A 19,405-nucleotide genomic window follows, 5' to 3' on the forward strand; every position below is an offset into this window, starting at 1 on the left:
AAATTTACGCATCTAACGCTGATGATCAGGGCTTTTTTATAGATCTTGAAGGGATGCTGCAAACCGCTGGCACCCCTCATGATATAATATTGGGAGGACACTTTAATCTATTGATGGACTCAGTCCTTGATCATAGTGAAGCTAAAAGTATGTAAACCCCCTAGAGCAAACATTGAGGCTTCACAGGATGTGTAAAAATCTTGGTCTTACAGATATTTGGAGACTTTTGAACCCATCTGGTAGGGACTATACATTTTTTTCCATCAGGCCATAAGATTTATTCTAGAATAGATTTATTTTATTTTTTATATCCAAATCCCTCATTTCATCTGCTGTTGATTGCTCAATTGGAAATATCTTAGTCTCAGATCATGCCCTGGTGAGTTTAGAGGTGCTGCCATATACAGAGAAAAAGAAATCATATAGTTGGTGCCTTAATGTGTCCCTTTTGCAAAATCCTGATTTCCAACAAATGTTAAAGACTGAAATCAATGTTTATATGGAGACCGACTGGTCCTCAGTATCCTCTGTGGGCGTGGCTTGGGAGGCACTTACAGCGGTTCTTAGGGGTCAGATCATACAGTACGCCTCATTCACCAAAAAATCCAAAGCACAAGAACTTGTGGAGTTGGAAGGAAATATTAAATGTGCCGAGGCAGAACTGAAGCGCCGTATGTCATCTGATGACCCGACTGAAATATAGATATAATACTATTTTGTCGCAGAAAGTGGAGTTTTGGTTATTCAGGGCAAGACAGTCATACTTTGAGTCGGCGGACAAAGCAGGAAAACTTTTGGCTAGATATATAAAGCAGAGAGAGTCTTTTTCTACCATTCCCTCAGTGAAATCTGTGGGTGGTGAAATATTTACCTCAGCCATTTATATTAATAATGCTTTTAAAGAATTCTACTTTGATCTCTATAGTTCCATGTCTTTGTCTACTGATGAAGATATTAGGAACTTTGTGGAACCATTAGATCTTCCTAAACTGACGACTGAGCAAAAAAATCTCTTGATTCTGAGATAACCTTGGAGGAGCTTGATGAGGTAATTAAGGCCTTGCCTACAGGCAAGGCTCCGGGGGCCTGACGGCTTTTCCACTGAGTTTTTCAAATCTTATGCTACAGAACTGGCTCCACATTTGTTAGAAGTTTATATGGAATCATTAAAGAATGGAAAGCTTCCACCAACCATGACACAAGTCCGGATCAGTCTGATTCTTAAAAAGGACAAAGATCCAAGCGAGTGTAAAAGTTACCGCCCAATTTCCCTGATCCAGTTAGATGTAAAAATTGTCAAAGATTCTGGCTAATCGATTAAGTAAAGTTATGACATGAATTATACATATAGATCAGGTGGGGTTTATTCGAGGCCGTAGCTCTTCTGATAATATTAGGCGTCTCATCAATATCATGTGGTCAGTAGCGAATGATCAATCTCCGGTCACTGCCATCTCACTTGATGCCGAAAAGGCGTTTGATATGGTAGAATGAGATTTTCTTTAAGATTTTGGAAATGTATGGGTTCTGGAGTACATTTATTGGTTGGATTATATTACTTTATAGACACCCTGTAGCAGCGGTACAAACAAACAGATTAATTTCTGATTATTTTACTCTGGATAGGGGCACCCGGCAGGGTTGCCCTCTTTCCCCATTATTGTTCTGTCTTGCCCTGGAACTATTAGCAGCCGCGATAAGAAAGGAGGATGATTTTCCAGGGGTGATTGTGGGAGGTGTGGCGCATAAGCTTCTGCTTTACGCAGATGATATTTTATTATTCGTCTCCGACCCTACTAGATCTATGCCTTGCCTCCACAGAATTATTAACTCCTTTTCCAAGTTCTCAGGATACAAAGTCAATTGGTCTAAATCCGAAGCTTTGGCTTTGACAGCGTAATGTCCAGTAACGGCCTTCCAGCCGGGTGCCTTCCAGTGGCCCAAATAGGGAATTAAATATTTGGGAATTTTATTCCCAGTAAATTTGTCTGATTTAGTCAGAGTTAATTTGATCCCTTAATAAAAAGGTTTTTGAATGATGTGAACAGGTGGGCTTCATTACATTTATCGATGATTGAGAAGGTTAATGTTATTAAAATGAATTGTATTCCAAAATTCAACTACCTGCTACAGTCTCTCGCTGTAGATGTCCCCCTCTCTTATTTCAAGCAATTAGATTGCATAGCGAAGTCCTTCATTTGGAATGGTAAGCGTCCCAGGTTAAATTTCAATAAGTTACATAGGCCGATTGACAAAGGTGGGTTAGGCCTACCCAAGATTGTTTTATTATTATGCATTCGGTCTTAGACATTTGGCTCATTGGACGCTTCCACCTGAGAGAGCCCCTCCCTGGTTTTGTATTGAAAAGAAAGTTCTTGCCCCTATCTCGCCACTGCAAAGCCTTTTGATTAAACTAGCCGGAGAGGTTAAGTCGCACCCCGTTATTTCGCATTTGCACTCGATATGGACAAAAGTGTCCAGAGTGTTTAATTCTGATATTTATTTAAACGTAGCCTCGAGCATATGGCTGAACCCTAAACTATGTATTAATAAGTCCCTTTTCTGTTGGTCAGATTGGATTGTCAGGGGGGTTAATACACTTGGTGTCTTATATGAGAGTTGTGTATTGAGACCTTTTGAAAATTTGGTTCAACATTTTGGCATTCCCAGATCTCAGTTTTAAAAGTATTTACAGCCGCAGAACCTAATCTGCACTGTTTTGGGGAGTGGCACGCACCCCCCCAGTGCAGCAGATACTCTGGGAGTGGTGACTGCTGCTTTTGGGAAGGGTCATGAGGCATCAGTGTATTACTCCCTGCTAATTCAGTGTCTGGGGGACGGAACTTTGAATTCTCTCAAAAAATTATGGGAGAAAGATCTAAACTTGACATTGGAGGAGGGGGTGTGGGCTAGGATCCTAAAAAATGTCAAGTCTGCATCTAGAGATGCAAGGGTTCGCCTTATGCAATTTAAGATTTTACATTGACTCTATTGGACCCCCTCCAGATTGTATAGGCTTGGTCTTAAAGACACACCCACCTGCTGGTGATGTCAATCAGAGTTTGGAGACATAATTCATGTCTTTTGGGGGTGTGTTGAGATCCAGGAGTTCTGGTTGAAAGTTCAGAGTCTTATATGTGATGTATTGGGCACTCGGCTTTCACTTTGCCCCAGACTCTGTATTTTGGGCGATGGGGTGGTCATCGACGTTGAGACTCGGCACATAAAGAGTTGGGTCCTAACGAGCATCATGATCACCAGACAGGTTTTTTTAAGGGGTTGGAGGTCGGCTGGAGCACCCTCATTTCATGAGTGGTGCTCGGAGATGGGGAGGGTGATGGCCTTTGAGGAAGGGATGTATAGAAGGCTGGGAAATCTGAGGTTATTTGATAGGAAATGGGGCAGATATTTGGCCTTTTTGGAAGGCTTTTGGGGAGGGGTAGTGGAGAGGGATCTCTAGTTTTAAATGTGTGTGTGCAATTTGACTGTTTTTTGAAAATATGCTTATTTATTTATTTTGTGTGTGTGTGTGTTTTGTGTTTTTTTTTTTTTTTTTTTATATTTATGACCACTGGGGTGAGTGTTTGTGTCGGGTGGGGGTGTTTAATTGTACATAATTTGATTCCGCATCTTCTGTGATGTTTATTTAATCTGTTGAATGGAATCAATAAAAATTGTTAATAATAAAAAAATTGGTTCAATTGAGTTAAACATGACGAAATGAATGACTTGCATTTCAGTATGTTTTTGATTTACTAAAAAGAACGGGTTAATTAAAAGTAATATATTTAGTTGAAGGCGCTGTATGTCACTGTATGTAATTCGTTCGGGAATCGGAACGGTCATGCTGTTTGTTTCGAGCTGTAGAGTCAAAAGAACTGGCTCATAAAGTAATTTGTTAAAATGAAAAGTAATTCACTGGTTGCGCTATATGTTTTGCACTGTAGAGTAAAAAGAAAGGGTTCTTTCAAGTCATTTGTTCAGGAATCGGAACAGTCATGCTGTACATTTCACACTGTAAAGTCAAAAGAACCGACTCATTTGAGTTATTAGTTCGGGAATCGGACTAAACTGGTTACACTGTATGTTTCGCGCTGTAAGTCAAAAGTAGGGCTGCAACTAACAATTATTTTGATAATTGATTAATCTTCGACAATTTTTTCGATTAATCGGATATAGATTTTTTATCTTCAGTATTTTTTTTTATTTTTATTAAGAGCCCATATAATGCTAATTTACAGGTTCATGATTTTATTTTGGGGGTCTACTAGAATAGGTTTACCTGCTTTAATGTTCAAAAAACACATTATTTTTCTCATACTGTACATTGCTGCAGCACCTCTTTTCACCCTCTGTCTGAAACGCTCTGTTATAGCTCCTGTCTCTTTAAAGGCCCCCTTTCAAAAAAGCCCAGTCTATTTATGTTTGGCTTTATATGTTTACAGAGGCTGTGCTTAAATCACTGTCATATTAGTGATACAAATTATTTTAAAAAGAGGATATCTGGAGCAGATACAAAGTTTCATTTCACCTCCGGCTGAGTGTGCTTCTTCCCTCTCTCACTCGTGGCACACACAGGAAAATGTCATCTCGCTAGATAAGCAAACTCAGCAAAGTAGTAATGAAATCACTTCGGTGGTGGTGCGGGAATCAGATTTCCAAACGTTTGAAAGTCCCTATGGATGTTTTTACATTTGAGTCTTCTTTACATCTGTGCATGCTTGTACGCTTGTTGTAGACTAAATCTCAAGCCTATTGCCATTTTTATTTTACATCGTAACTGTTATTGTTTAACGTTCTTTACCGAACAGCTGTCATATTAGATCAATGGCTAATGCACGAATGCACGTCTTGAAATACGCAAAACTTTTCAGCACATTTGTTTCTCTCTCACAGATTTGGCTTAGTCTAACTGTTCATTATTTTCAATAATGTTCTGACTGTTTTAATATGTTAAGTAACTTCTACGTGGTGATTTCTGTTTAGAACAGGCTATTAGGGTTGATTTATTGGTCCTGCACTATTCATTCAATTGTTTTCAATAAATATGCCTGTTAAATATTCGCTAATGTTGATTCAGTGAATGCGTGTCATGTTCTATATTTAATGTACAATGATCATAATGCAAGGCAAGCATGGTTGCAGATAAATGCCCCTTTTCAGTGGAATTTAGCTTCGGATTTTGATTTTTTTGTAAATGGGTCACATACAAATTTTTTTTAGACTGTTTTCTGAAGGTTGGTTTCTTTTTAGACTAGTCGACTTCAAAATTTCCATTTAAACGTCAGTGAAATTAGTCGTTCAGCACATCCCTATACAAAATACACTTATATTTAAGATTCATTCTTTTAAAGCAAGTCTAAATATCTTATATGTTGCTTCTCAAGTAAATTTATTTTTAGACCATTTTAAATGGAAAACAAGACAAATACACTTGATAACAATAGGATTTTTGCAGTGAATGTTTTACAGAATTTTTTTTTTCCCTTTAGTTTAGTGAATGTCATTTAAAGGTATTTTTAAAAGATGATTTTGTCCTCTTTATTGTTAGTAAGCACGTTTAATACAACCTTTTAAGTCGGGGCACAAGCTGAATAATCGGATAAGAGCTAATGGTTAATCGTTGCAATAATCACCTGAATAGACGAATAATCGTTAGATTAATCGATTATCAGAATAATCATTAGTTGCAGTCCTAGTGACTAATATGTTCGGGAATCTGACAACACTGGACACGCTGTGTTTTGCGCAATAAATTCAGTAGTGGAGCAGTGCTGCCACTGAATAGCGCTGCAGGAAACTCTGTCAGAGTATTTTAGTACAGTGATGTGTCCGCATCAGTGGAAGAATGCATATTCGAGAACCATTAAAGAAAACGAAAGTCATGAAAATCATACGTTTCCAGTATTTTATTTTTATTATTTTTATTTTAAATGGAACCAGTTGTGAATAAGAACCGTTTTTTTGGTTCCCAACCCTAGTCATGTCAACTGTCCAAATATAATTTATCACATGGCAAAACCCACAGCAGACTTTATTAATGGCAGACTCAAATGATACCAGAGTGTAAACTTTTGTTTATCGGCATCAGATGGTGACCTTCTGATAAGGGAGTTCTGGGAAAGGTTTGATGAATTTTCGGTTGCTCTCCAACCAACCGAATAATCCATGACGAAGCTTATCTGACTTATCTGGCTTAAAAAACAAGTACTGAAAAAGAGCAAGAAATGTTATCAGACATACAATTTGTTAATACAATCACTCAAGCGTAAACACCAAACCAAAACTGACTTGACATTTAAGTTGCACATCAGCTTGCCATTGTCTAAATTATCAGCGTACTGCATACCATTCATATTTGACTGATCCGTAAGGTGTAACATGATTCCAAAAAATTATTTCTTTTATTTTGGCATGAAGATGATAAACCTGCTCTGATGGTATTCCTCACATTATGTCATCAAGTGTGGCATTTGCCTTTGAAAACATAAAGCTCTGGACAAAACATTACACAAAGTCTAGCAAGATAAAAAAATTTAAAAAAAAAGACATATGTGTTCAAAGTGTGTGCATACTGTCAGCATACTTGAAGAGCTTTCCATCAACAAGAAACAATAAAGTTGTGTAACTTATTAAAAGAACCAAGCAAATTTGATAAACTTCAACAGTGCCCACCCACTTTTTCAGCCGTTTTGGTTCTAGAAAATTAATCCCATGAAGCAATGCCAAAGACGTAATCGAATTAGAAACGATGGAAACATATAAAACTACTGATTTACAGTTGTTGATAAAGGAAAGAAACTATACATTTACATTTTATTGCTAAATATTCAGATATATACAAATGTATAAATAGTTTGGGAGTGTACGGGGAGCGACTCGTTTGTGTCACTCAAAGTGTGTCATGGGAGTGGGCAGTCACCGCAGAGCTCTTTTACCGCGCTCTGTTCACAGCAATTTTCTGATTGATGTATCATTTCTAGAGCCTGACCGATATGGGATTTTTGAGACCAATACCGATTTTAGTGGGAGAAAATTCACCAATTACCGATATGGTGGCCAATATAGTTAATTTTTGAGCTGGAATGAAAACAGACTTTTTCTATGTGGATTGTGCACCGATATGACTATAAAAAGGTACTCAGAAGGCTACTTTCTTAAACAATTTTTTTTTTCAAAGAATATTTGACTATTATTATTATACATTGTCAATAAATTCTAGAAATGAACACTGAGAAAATAGAGAATAAAAATAAAACAAACAGCTAAATAAACATCAGTACTGTTTAGTATCAGTCAAATGCTGACCATTAAAATAAAGAATAAATAAAAAAATACAATAAATAGCTAAATAAACATACTAAACAGTACTGATGTTTATTTAGCTATTTATTGTATTTTTTATTTATTCTTTATTTTAATGGTCAGCATCTGACTGATACTAAACAGTACTGATCAGTCGAATCAGAATCAGCTTTACTGCCAAGTATGCTTACACATTCAAGGAATTTGTCTTGGTGACAGGAGCTTCCAGCGTACAACAATACAAAAACAAGCAGCAAAACATAGATAATAATAAAAAATAATTATACATATACGTACATACACACACAGACATACATATACATAGTGCAAATCTAATACAAATCTGTTATCTGTTATGTACAGTGCAAATGTTTTTTTTGTTTGTTTTTTTTTTCAGAGGAATGTAATGGCAGAAGAGGTTGGATGTGTTGGATAAATATAAAAAAGACTAAACTGTGTATTGCATATAGTTATTGCTCAATGGAGCAATTTATCTGTTCATGAGATTGATAGCCTGAGGGAAAAAAAACTGTTCCTGTGCCTGACAGTTCTGGTGCTCAGAGCTCTGAAGCGTCAGCCAGAAGGCAACAGTTCAAAAAGGTAATGAGCAGGGTGAGTGGGGTCCAGAGTGATTTTTCCAGTCTTTTTCCTCACTCTGGAAGTGTACAGTTCTTGAAGGGGGGCAGGGGGCAACCAATAATCCTCTCAGCAGTCCGAACTCTCCTTTGTAGTCTTCTGATGTCTGATGTCGTAGCTGAACCAAACCAGACAGCTACTGAAGTGCAGAGGACAGTCTCAGTGACTGCTGAGTACAACTGTATCAGCAGCACCTGTAGCAGGTTGAACTATATCAGCTGGTGAAGGAAGTACAACCTCTGCTGGGCCTTTTTCACAATGGAGTGTGTCTCCCACTTCAGGTCCTGTGAGATGGTAGTGCCCAGGAACCTGAATGACTCCACTGCTGCCACAGTGCTGTTTAATATGGTGAGGGGGGGTCAGTGTTGGGGTGTTCCTCCTAAAGTCCACAATCATCTCCACCGTTTTGAGCGTGTTCAGCTCAAGGTTGTTTTGACTGCACCAGACAGACAGCTGTTCAACCTCCCTTCTTTATGCAGACTCATCGTCATCTCGGATGAGGCCGATGACAGTGGTGTCATCTGCAAACTTCAGGAGCTTGACAAAGGGGTCCTTGGTGATGCAGTCATTGGTGTAGAGGTAGAAGAGTAGTGGGGAGCGCACACATCCCTGGGGGGCGCCAGTGCTAATTGTACAGGTGCTAGAAGTGAGTTTCCCCTCTCTCACAAGCTGCTGCCTGTCCATCAGAAAGCTGGTAATCCACTGACAAATAGACATGGGAACAGAGAGTTGGTGTAATTTATTCTGGAGTATAGCTGGGATGATGGTGTTGAAAGCCAAACTGAAGTCCACAAAAAGGATCCTTGCATATGACCCTGGTCCATCCAGATGTTGCAGGATATGATGCAATCCCATGTCGACTGCATCATCCACAGACCTGTTTGCTCAATAAGCAAATTGAAGGGGATCTAGAAAGGGTCCAGTGATGTTCTTCAGGTGGGCCAAAACCAGTCTCTCAAATGATTTCATGACCACAGACGTCAGGGAGACAGGTCTGTAGTCATTAAGTCCTGTGATTTTTGGTTTCATTGGGACAGGAATTATGATTGAGCGTTTGAAGCAGCATGGGACTTCACACTGCTCCAGTGATATACTGAAGATCTGTGTGAAGATGGTGGCCAGCTGGTTAGCACAGGATCGAAGACACGCAATAATAACTGAGTCCGGGTATTGTTGTTCTGTGTCAGTGATTTGATCAGTCAGCTGTTGCAGCGCTGTGTTCACACACGCGTTTGGCGCAATATACACACTCACCAGAATAAACGAGGAAAACTCCCGCAGCGAGTAGAAAGGCTTACAGCTAATAAAAAGCGCTTCCAAATTAGGACAGCACATCCTCTTTAACGTTGTTACATCTGAACACCAACTTTCATTGATGTAAATGCATGTTCCACCGCCTCTCGTTTTCCCCGTTAACTCAGCGATGCGATCCGCTCTGAACAGCCGAAAGCCCGGCAGATGTAACGCGCTGTCCGGAATGGCATCACTCAGCCAGGTTTCTGTGAAGCACAAGGCAGCAGAGTTTGAAAAGTCCTTGTTTGTACGGGTGAGGAGATGTAGTTCATCCATTTTGTTAGGAAGAGAGCGGAGATTCACTAGATGAATACTCGGCAGCGCTGTTCGAAATCTGCGCCAACGGAGCCTGACCAGCGTGCCTGCTCATTTCCCTCACCTGCATCTCATCGCGCGTTTAAACAACACAGCTGCGCCTCCGACTAAAATGTCCAGCAAAACGTACGAATATTCAAAAACCGGGAAAAGGTTGTCTGGTATATGCTGCTGAATGTTCAGCAGTTCATCCCTAGTAAAACTGACTGGAAAAATATTATTAAACACAGGACAAACAAACAAAAACAACAAAAGAACTGAAGAGCTACACACCGAGGCGGCCATCCGCGGCGCCATCTAAATGCTGACTATATTAATACTTCCGAGTCAAGATAAACAGATAAGCAGCGGTGTTACACCGTATTCTGCTATGCAAGTTCAGGGGAAACATTCAACAGTGGAAAACCAGACTTTTAAATATTACATTTTATAAATGCAACGACTGGAATTGTTCGGTTGAAGGGGGTACCAAACTGTGAATCTTGAACACAACAGTTTGGTGAATACATGTTTACTCATTAGCTTCCACTCAGCTGACAACTATGAAAGTAGCTACGTGGTCAGCTAGTTAGCTATAAGCTCATTGTCATGGAGAATAAAAGACAGATGTTGTTTATTTTACTTTACAGCATTGTGTCTCACCAACTAGATAACAACATAGCATGAAATCAACACTCATCAGACACAATCCACCACTGCACCATTGTCTGCTGAGCTGCAAAAAGATGCTTTGATGTTTACCTTTCAATCTGCTACATTACTGACTGCACTTACAATCTATAGCTGGCTAACAGCAAACAGATGTGATAAACATGAGTGACATGGTTGTCAGGGACAAGGTTAACGTTATATTAGTTATACTGAAAAGGGAAAATGATGGGGTCATTGTTTATTAAGTTTCCAGTATGTATTTCACAAACTAGTTAACAATTTACCGAGAAGACACCGCTGAACCACCGCCCTGTCTGCAGAACCACCGTCAGCTCAGAGTCAGCTCTGTAAACAATGGAGTCGGAGCGCACTCTGCTGGACAAACTACGCTATGACACCAATTATAAAGCATTGCTTTCTGCATTATATGTTCTGAAAAAACGTTTTCATATCGGCGCATATTGTTAAAATATACGCCGATACATCGGTGACAATCTCATATCGGCCAATAATATTGGCACTAATCAATTCCCCTTCAGGATCATGGGTAGTGTAGTTCTTCAGCAGGAATTCCACTATTATACACGTGTTTTTTTTTTTTTATTCAGTTGAAATAACAGACTGATGGCTTTAACAGAAGCATGAACCATTGATTAACGAACTCAAAGGTTTATAAGTTATTGTTACCTCCGGAACCAAACTGTTGCACCCTATTGGCAAATACAGCAATAAACTACGTTTTACACCATTTGAACAATGAGTTTTTTAGTTGTTTACGATTACTGTACAAAGACGTTAAAATAATTTTATAGCGATCGTACTATTAGCATATTCTAGGTAATTAAATATTTTAGATTGGTGCATAACTTTACAAATTTATAGGCTGTTTACAATAGAAATCTCCATTACTTTTTTATACTTTCATTACTTTTCCAGGCCTGGAAATCACAAACTTAACATTTTAAAATATGATATTTCCAGGTTTTCCATAAACAAGGGGACCTTGGTACTAGGGATGGGCATTTTGTAGTAATTAGTACTCTAAGCCAGTGGTTCTCAACCAGGGGGCCGGGACCCACTAGGGGGCCTCAGCACACATCCATGAGGGCCTCAAGATGACTTCAAATTAATTTAAAATAAGAAATATTAAAATAATCCAACTTAATTAAAATGCTAAAAATATAAACAAACTCTTTCTGAAACTTCTAGAATCAAAAATTATCCATGATTAATTATTTTTAATCAGACATGTCTAGTTTCGGGCGAGGGGGCCTTCAAATATTGTCTTGGACAGTTTGGGGCCATGGAGTCAAAAAGGTTGAGAACCACTGCTCTAACCCACGAAAATGAGTAATCGTAAAATACGCTGGCTACCACCCCTGGAGTTCGCTAGTTCGAATCCCAGGGCGTGCTGAGTGACTCCAGCCAGGTCTCCTAAGCAACCAAATTGGCCCGGTTGCTAGGGAGGGTAGAGTCACATGGGGTAACCTCCTCATGGTCGCTATAATGTGGTTTGTTCTCGGTGGGGCGCATGGTGAATTGAGCGTGGTTGCCGCGGTGGACGGCGTGAAGCCTCCACACGCACTATGTCTCCGTGGCAACGCGCTCAACAAGCCACGTGATAAGATGCGCGGGTTGACTGTCTCAGACGCGGAGGCAACTGGGATTCGTCCTCTGCCACCCGGACTGAGGCGAATCACTATGTGACCACGAGGGCTTAGAGCGCATTGGGAATTGGGCATTCCAAATTGGGAGAAAAAGGGGAAAAATCCCAACAAAAAAAAAGTATGGCACAAACATGACATTTATTTTTTGTTCTACTAAAAACAGTAACAAGAATGGTTTCAAAATAAGCCAAGTTTAACAAACTATGCTTTTAAAAATGAAATGAACAATACGCATTAATAGGCTATCACATTTTTATCATTTCACGTTATTATTCAGAAAAACAAGTACTGAAAGTTGGCTTTTTATAAAAGTGATCAAAGATTTAACGCACATACTGGTCTAATATAGTGCTGGGCGATATGTAAAAAATATTTTAGCGATAATTGCCTTAAATAATATCGCGATATCCGATTAGATTGTCAACCCACCTGCCGAGGGTTGATGAATTTTTTTGCTTTATTGATTTTTTTTAAAAATTTAATTCATTTATCGCAACACAAAAAAAACTTAAAAAGACATTTCTAAATTCAAATTGCACTTTAAACAAAACGAAAAAAGCAATAAAGTAACGAAAATCTTATTTGACCACCTCCCAAAAAGCCAAACATTTACCGTCTCCAACGGACCCATTTGCCATCACGCAAGTATTACAACAGGTGAACAATTACTAATAGCATAAAGATTAAGAACTAAAGACCTCCTGAGATGATCAGAGATCATTTGCAGCATTCTCATAGACAACAGTATTTTTGCAAACAGTTTTAAGATGAATGAAACAGAGAAAAAGACAGAAAACTCTTTACATGCACTTGTTCCACGAGACCGGTTCCAGCTCGCGCTGCACGCCTCTGAACAAACAGCGAATCAGACACAAGCAGTAGCTATGTTTCCATCCAAGTTGTGAATTTAATTTATCAGAAAAATCAGAATATCACAAAACAATGTGCGGATAAAGCCGCGTTTCCATCCCTTGCATTCAAAAGAACAAAATCGTCACTTCCAGGGAAATTGAAGCAACTGTGTGACTCTTTTATTAATAAAATACTCTTGGTATATGACGCACAGACAAAACACTTTAATAACCTGTTTCATGACACAGCGTGTCACACAGCTCTGGGAGCACCATGTGTGCGTGCGTTCCTCCATTATGACTTTGCGGTGTGGATCTATAAATTATTCTTTAAATGTATCAATAAACCTGCTCTTCTGGAAAAAGTGCAAGTTTGTGTTTAACCTATTTGCTCTGCAAACTCTATGCAGGCTTTGGATTTTTAGGACACCTGTATTTCACAATTCAGTTGCTATGATTGGTACGCTGGTTCGTCCAGTTATGAATGAATTATTCAGTCACATGATTTTTTTATGCGCATCTTGTATTCCTGTTAAATTCAACAGGAGTTTATTCTGTAAATGCGTTCCTATCATAGTTTATGCGCATTTCTTCTTATCAGATAAAAAAATGTATCCACCTCAAGGGAGCATATAAGTTTTCCATGTGCATTCTGGAGATTTCATTTACATCTTGGTGTTTCCATCCAGCAGATTTTATGCGATATCCTAAAATGTGCTGATAGAAACACAGCTATTTGTCTGTTCTTAAAAATATAATAAAGTGTGTTTCTTCAAGCGCAAGTCTTTGTGACTAACAGCATTACTTGTCATGTGTCACTCCGAGACACCTTGCAGCAATTCACCTGCCTGTTGCAGGTAGATGAGCAAAATTACCCGTCCATGAAATGCATTTGGACGAGAAGCTTGTGGACTTTATTCAACCTCATCGTATTTTGTGGGTGGTGGGTGCTAGTTTCACACCCTGGTAACTGTTTAATATATTTGGCGACTTCCCAGATCCATGGTTTTGCCATTTCCCATTATTGTCTATCATCATCTGTTCACAATCAGCATCGGAATCTTTGTAAGACATCGTCGATATCTGATTACACTGTCCTATCACACAGCCCTAGTCTAATAAACTTCAGAGTTTCTTGTACCACTTCGCATTTTCTTTCCACCATAAAAGGAGATCCTTGGCTGTTGATATGTATGTCTCTAACAAGAACTAAATACCAGTAGAGTAGAATTTAATAAGAATAAAAATATTACAAGAATTGCCACATTAAGCTTTGCTTTTAAAAGGACAGACGGCATCATATCTTCTTTTCACTCATCCAACACCTCGACGACACATCCACAAACTCAATGACTCAACTGTAACTGTGAGATTTGGTGAGAGATTCAGAAGGAAAGTACATGATAATTCAGCGCTGCCCATGGCAGGCAAAAAAAATTATCAGTCTGCGATATTCGAGTAGTGTTTTTTTTAATAGTCGACTATCTGGTGCAGAATTAGTACTCGATTAGTCAATTAATCATGCACAGGGTTGGGAGAGTTACTTTTAAAATTTATTCCACTGCAGATTACAGAATACATTCTGTACAATGTAATTTGGACAGTAAAATAATCTGAACACTTTGGATAACTTCTTCAGCACTGGCAGATTTTTTTCACTTGTTTTGACTATAAAAAAAGTTAATAATACACTTACATTAAAAATACATTTTCTGATATTCTGATAAAATATATGTATGATCGAACGTTTTTCTTGATAATAAAAAAAAAGTGAAATCATGGCTGGTAACGTGCAAGTAAAAGGGCTAGAAGTAGCATTTTTGCTTAGCATAAAGCAAAATGTTTACATGACAATTTACACAAGGTTTACTATTTCTGCTGCTCCACATGCTCCACAACCACATCTTTTTCCGCAATGATGTCATATCCACTTTTTAAACAATGTAAAAGTGCCCTCTGTCTGTTCGTATGAATGTAACACATCATAAGAAAGTGTTTCACTGCTGTTCAAAAGCTCCTCAGATCATAACATTTATATGGATAAATGTTTTCCAATTTAATAGAATAAATATTAAATTAATACAAATTCAAATAAAATTCTAAGTAATCTCTTTAGTAATCAAAATATTTTTTGAATGTAACTGTATTCTAATTACCAATGATTTAAATTGTAACTGTAGTGGAATACAGTTACTTATATTTTGTATTTTAAATACGTAATCCTGTTACATGTATTCCATTACTCCCCAATCCTGACTGTGCACATCCCAACTTGGTATGTGTTGTGTATGTGTCATAAAACACTGTAAATTTCCAGCGATTATAAAAATGTAGTACCACGAGGTTAACAAAGAGGTGAGGTGAACTTATTGCAAACATCTCCCACAATATACAATGCAATGAAAATCTATTACATTATTCCACGCTGACCTAAAAAAATCTCATTCAAAAATCTCACATAGCATCATTCCATCAGTTTATTAAATCATTACCTACGGTAGCCTTACTAAACATCTACTTCGAAAGTCACATATGACTTCAGACACACACTGACACCACGATGAGGGTCACTAGGTGTTTTGTTTTTTTGTGTGTGTGTGTGTGTGTGTGGTTGGTGCATCCGGAGCAGAGCGCAGCTGTTTGTAAGGCATCCTGCCGCAGGAGCACAGCAGCACAGATGGGCCTGTGATACAATCAGACCCGAGACGAGCTGTACACTCGTGTTCAACACCTAACATCCGACTTACCAAAATAAGAATATATTGTAATCGTGCGTATTCTGAACCTTTTAAAAGCACAAAGAAAAATCAGTGCCTGTCATTTACGACCATGAAAACCATGAATGAATTGTGGAATATGCAAATTTCCAAAATAAATCAGTGACAGGTCTGTGTAATTCATATACTTGAGCTGTTATTATGTTTGGTAGAAACATAAGCTTTTTTTTCAAAATGAAATCCACTTTATAGAAAAATGTGCAAAATTATTTTTACGTGGCTTGTTCGTATCAGGGCAGTTTCCTGGTGAAATGAACACTAGAGGCGCTACAACAACAACGACTTTTAATCACTTTCACACAAATCACCAGTAAAACGGTAGATTTTCAGTTCGTAAACACTTACTTTTCACCCTGTTCCTCACACAATGCTTTTTTATGACATCTAAACTAGAGGTTGACCGACAGTGGATTTTGCAGATACCGATAATTAAGGTGGTGGGAAAGGCAGATAGCCGATTAATCGGCTGATAGTTTTTTAAATACATTTATAGAATGTCAAAAACATATCTTACTCTTTCTTTACTATGGCGGGTAAAGGCAAAGAGTCCAAAATGAATAAAATCCCAGATTCTGTTTTTTTGTTCAAACAAAATCCCAATAATAACCAGAAAAAATAAGATGTGGTGCATAACGTGGGACTTTTAAATATAAACAAGCCCAAAACACCGGGGACTCTTATTTTGAAATGACTGAAAAACTATCAGCAACTATCGGAATGGATTTTTGCCAATAAAGGTATATCGGTCTACCTCTAATCTAAACACTTTTACTATAACCCATGACTTGTAATAGGGCTCTACGATTTGGACAAAAAGTCATATTGCGATTATTTTGAAAACTATTGCGATTGCAATTTGAACTGCGATTAGATAGACAAAAAAAAAAAAAAAGGTAAAACGTGTGAGGATTTCACACTTGATTTCTCTTAAAATGAACCCAATTGAAACCTTTTTTTTATTTATTATTCACCCACAAACAAATAAATATATAAACAGTGAAACAAAGAAAAACACTGTCGTCTTCATTTTCAAATTGTACCCATCCACCGTGTACCTGTTTTTGTCCATTTTGTGATTCAGCAGACTAATAATCATCATTCGTTTTTGAGACCCAATCAACTTGAATATTAGGGATCATCCGATCTCCAATTTTCTTTTCATCTAATCGTCCGATGATGATCATTTAACTTTTTATCAGCAGCTCTATCAAAACTGCTTACATGTAAGCTTTCTGCTCAACGGCACTGTTAACTGAATGTTCCTGTTGGTAATCCCGTAGTTGCCTAGTTTCTGCTGTCAAAAATACTGTTGCTTGAATAAATAAATAAATAAACACAAAATATTCAATTATACTCTTTACTCAAAGAGTAAAAACAAGTAGGCTTATACAAACTATTCTCTACTGTACTGAACTGATAACCCACCGGTGTAATTAAACTTAAAGTGAAACTTTTGGTTAGTTTGTCACCATTTCATTTAATTATTAGATTTCATTTAATAATGCTTTATCTAATTATTTTATATAGATTCATTATATGTACTTTCCTTCCTTTTCATTTTGTTGGATGTTGGTAATATTATTTCCGCTTTCACTTGTTGCCGCTGGGAGTGTAATAAAGGCAACACGCTCTCTCGTGAGGTAAACAAATGACGAGAGAATGGAGGAAGAGCGCATGTTTCTGGATTATACAGGTGCTACTGATTATGCTGTTTGCTCAGCAATCATTTAATACAATTGTTTGAATTATACCCCATCTTGTATTCCGCGTTATTATGATACCTGTGCCTGGCGGAGACTGAGATGCTGCCGCTGCAGATGATAATAAAAAAGTCCTGATGATCACACGAGTCGACACATGAGCTGAAAGTGTCATAGAAGCACAACAAAATGATGTGGGTTTTTTTGTGTTTTTCATCTCACCGTTGCGTTTATGACACTTTCGGTTAGTGTTAGGTTTAAGGTTTAGGGTAGGGAGGTCAGTATTGTTGATTTAAACTCAGAGCATTAACCTTAAAAACCTCATATGTCTGGGAGAAAATTTAACTCGCTTTAATGCCACTCAGTGGACACTTCACTGCCACGATATGTGCAATGAACTTGCACTTCTCATGAGATCAGGCTGCAAATTTTACTAAGAACCAAGAGCTAAATACATATTTTAGGCTGCGGAGACCAAAACTTTGGTCAATCAGTAATCAGTAATATTCATCATGAAAGTATTACCCGAGTGGTCGGATAAACAATAACCTAACCCAACCCTAACCCTACCCCTACACCAAGCCCAAAACCAATCATGTAGTGCTTTCCTCATGAATATGAATACAACTTCCCCTGACATCCTACATTTCGGAAATCCGCTTCCTGAACACTATCCCTGATTGCCATTAGTTGGAAAATAGAAAGTCCTGCCCCCAACCTCATGTCATTGGTTGAGTCAATGTTGTTATGCTGGTAGGGATGCTCCAACAAACAGTGCAATGTTTTGATAGTGCCACAAAGACAGAGTTTACACTTTTCGGGAAAATTTGCCAACAGCTTACTTATAGTTAAAAGTATTTTAACACTGAAAAATATTACACACTTCACCTGTATAGACAAATTTTTTAGTAAGGATGAATAGCTAAAGACACATTTTAAAGTTGTGGGAACCAAAACTGTGGTTACACCATGTAAATGTCAAACAATGTACCCATAATGCCAAACACTAATTTAACATCCACCAATCTTGCATTCAACAAACTTAAACAAGCCGTTACTTACTTCCCCCCTCGATTTTATCCGTTCCTCGGGTCCAGATAATCTGTCTGGTCTCAAGTTTAACTTGAAATGTCCTTCTCTCAGGTCTTTGAGACTTTTTTGAGTAAAAGAGAGTCAATACGGTGCCCAGCTCGAGATCCCGGTACAAACTGTTCACCTCGGTGTCGCTCAGCGTCCAGGGACCATTGGAGGAGAAGCCGGCAGTCGCAGCCATTTCCCCTGTTTGTTGTCCAGTTCCTTTAAGAATAATTCACAGCCTCCCGGGCCTGGCGAGGACACCTATGAAAATAATGAATAATGTAAACACACCTTAAAAAATAACTAAACAACAATAGGACATGGCAGCGGTGCAAGCACAGTATGCATCAGTTATGAAAACACATACACAGAGGCCTGCTACTATAAGATGCATGCACATGTGTCCATTTGTAAACTGGACATTTGAAATAGGCCTGATATGTGGTTATTTGCATAGACTACTACAGCCATTAAGAAATCTCATATGGTGAACAATAGGTGAATTATTATCAGTGCCTAAGAGTGCATGGATTATTATTTCAGATACATAAATAACAGATCAATCACATGAATAAATCCTGTTATCTGAAGTCTGATATGTATAAGTAGATTAAATTGAGCTGATCTGATCCAATTCAGTTAAATATAACCCATAGGATCACTTTATACAGATCCAGCCCAATGCAAACAAAAAACAAAACACGAAAATCACTGTACCTGTATTATTCATATCATGAACAACACATGCTTACAGTTTTAAGAGATGAATCGGATAGACATATATGTTAACTACAATATGGATCTGAGAGTCTATGATGTTTATAAAGAAAATATTAACACAGGTTTTGTATTGTCTCACCGTATATGAATGCAGCTGGCTCTCTGGGACTCAATAAAAGCCGAAACGCAACATCCAATGTGTCCGCAATCTCAGCGGCGCTCGTGACGTCTTGTGTCCATGATGAGACGCGGGTTTGGCGGTGTGATCGAGCCGATTGTGAGATGTGGTGATCTCCGCCATGAGTCGATGTGTGAGAGCCCTTCCCCCATCAGCCGATCCCTACAGCACACACCGAGCACACGGGCTCTTAAAGACACAGCGCCGCTCCGTGAACTAACGTACTGCGCTGAAC

General features: G+C 38.4%; 1 protein-coding gene across 3 annotated transcripts in view; it reads right to left on the reverse strand.

The window, feature by feature from the left end:
- Nucleotides 1–19,319, reverse strand: part of LOC127419780 (1-phosphatidylinositol 4,5-bisphosphate phosphodiesterase gamma-1-like) — a 91,657-nt gene extending 72,338 nt beyond the window's left edge. The window contains exons 1-2 of one of the 3 annotated variants that reach the window (XM_051661502.1): nt 19,132–19,315; nt 18,258–18,533 (exon numbers count right to left, since the gene is read on the reverse strand). In XM_051661502.1, the coding sequence (XP_051517462.1) occupies nt 18,258–18,468 (211 nt within the window). In that variant the 5' untranslated portion in view covers nt 18,469–18,533; nt 19,132–19,315. Of the gene's footprint in view, nt 1–18,257; nt 18,534–19,131 lie in introns of all 3 variants that reach the window. The other 2 variants (XM_051661500.1, XM_051661503.1) reach the window with 2 other exon arrangements.
- Nucleotides 19,320–19,405: the final 86 nt, after the last annotated feature.

This window comes from Myxocyprinus asiaticus, chromosome 29, assembly GCF_019703515.2.
Source record: "Myxocyprinus asiaticus isolate MX2 ecotype Aquarium Trade chromosome 29, UBuf_Myxa_2, whole genome shotgun sequence".
Classification (NCBI taxonomy): domain Eukaryota; kingdom Metazoa; phylum Chordata; class Actinopteri; order Cypriniformes; family Catostomidae; genus Myxocyprinus; species Myxocyprinus asiaticus.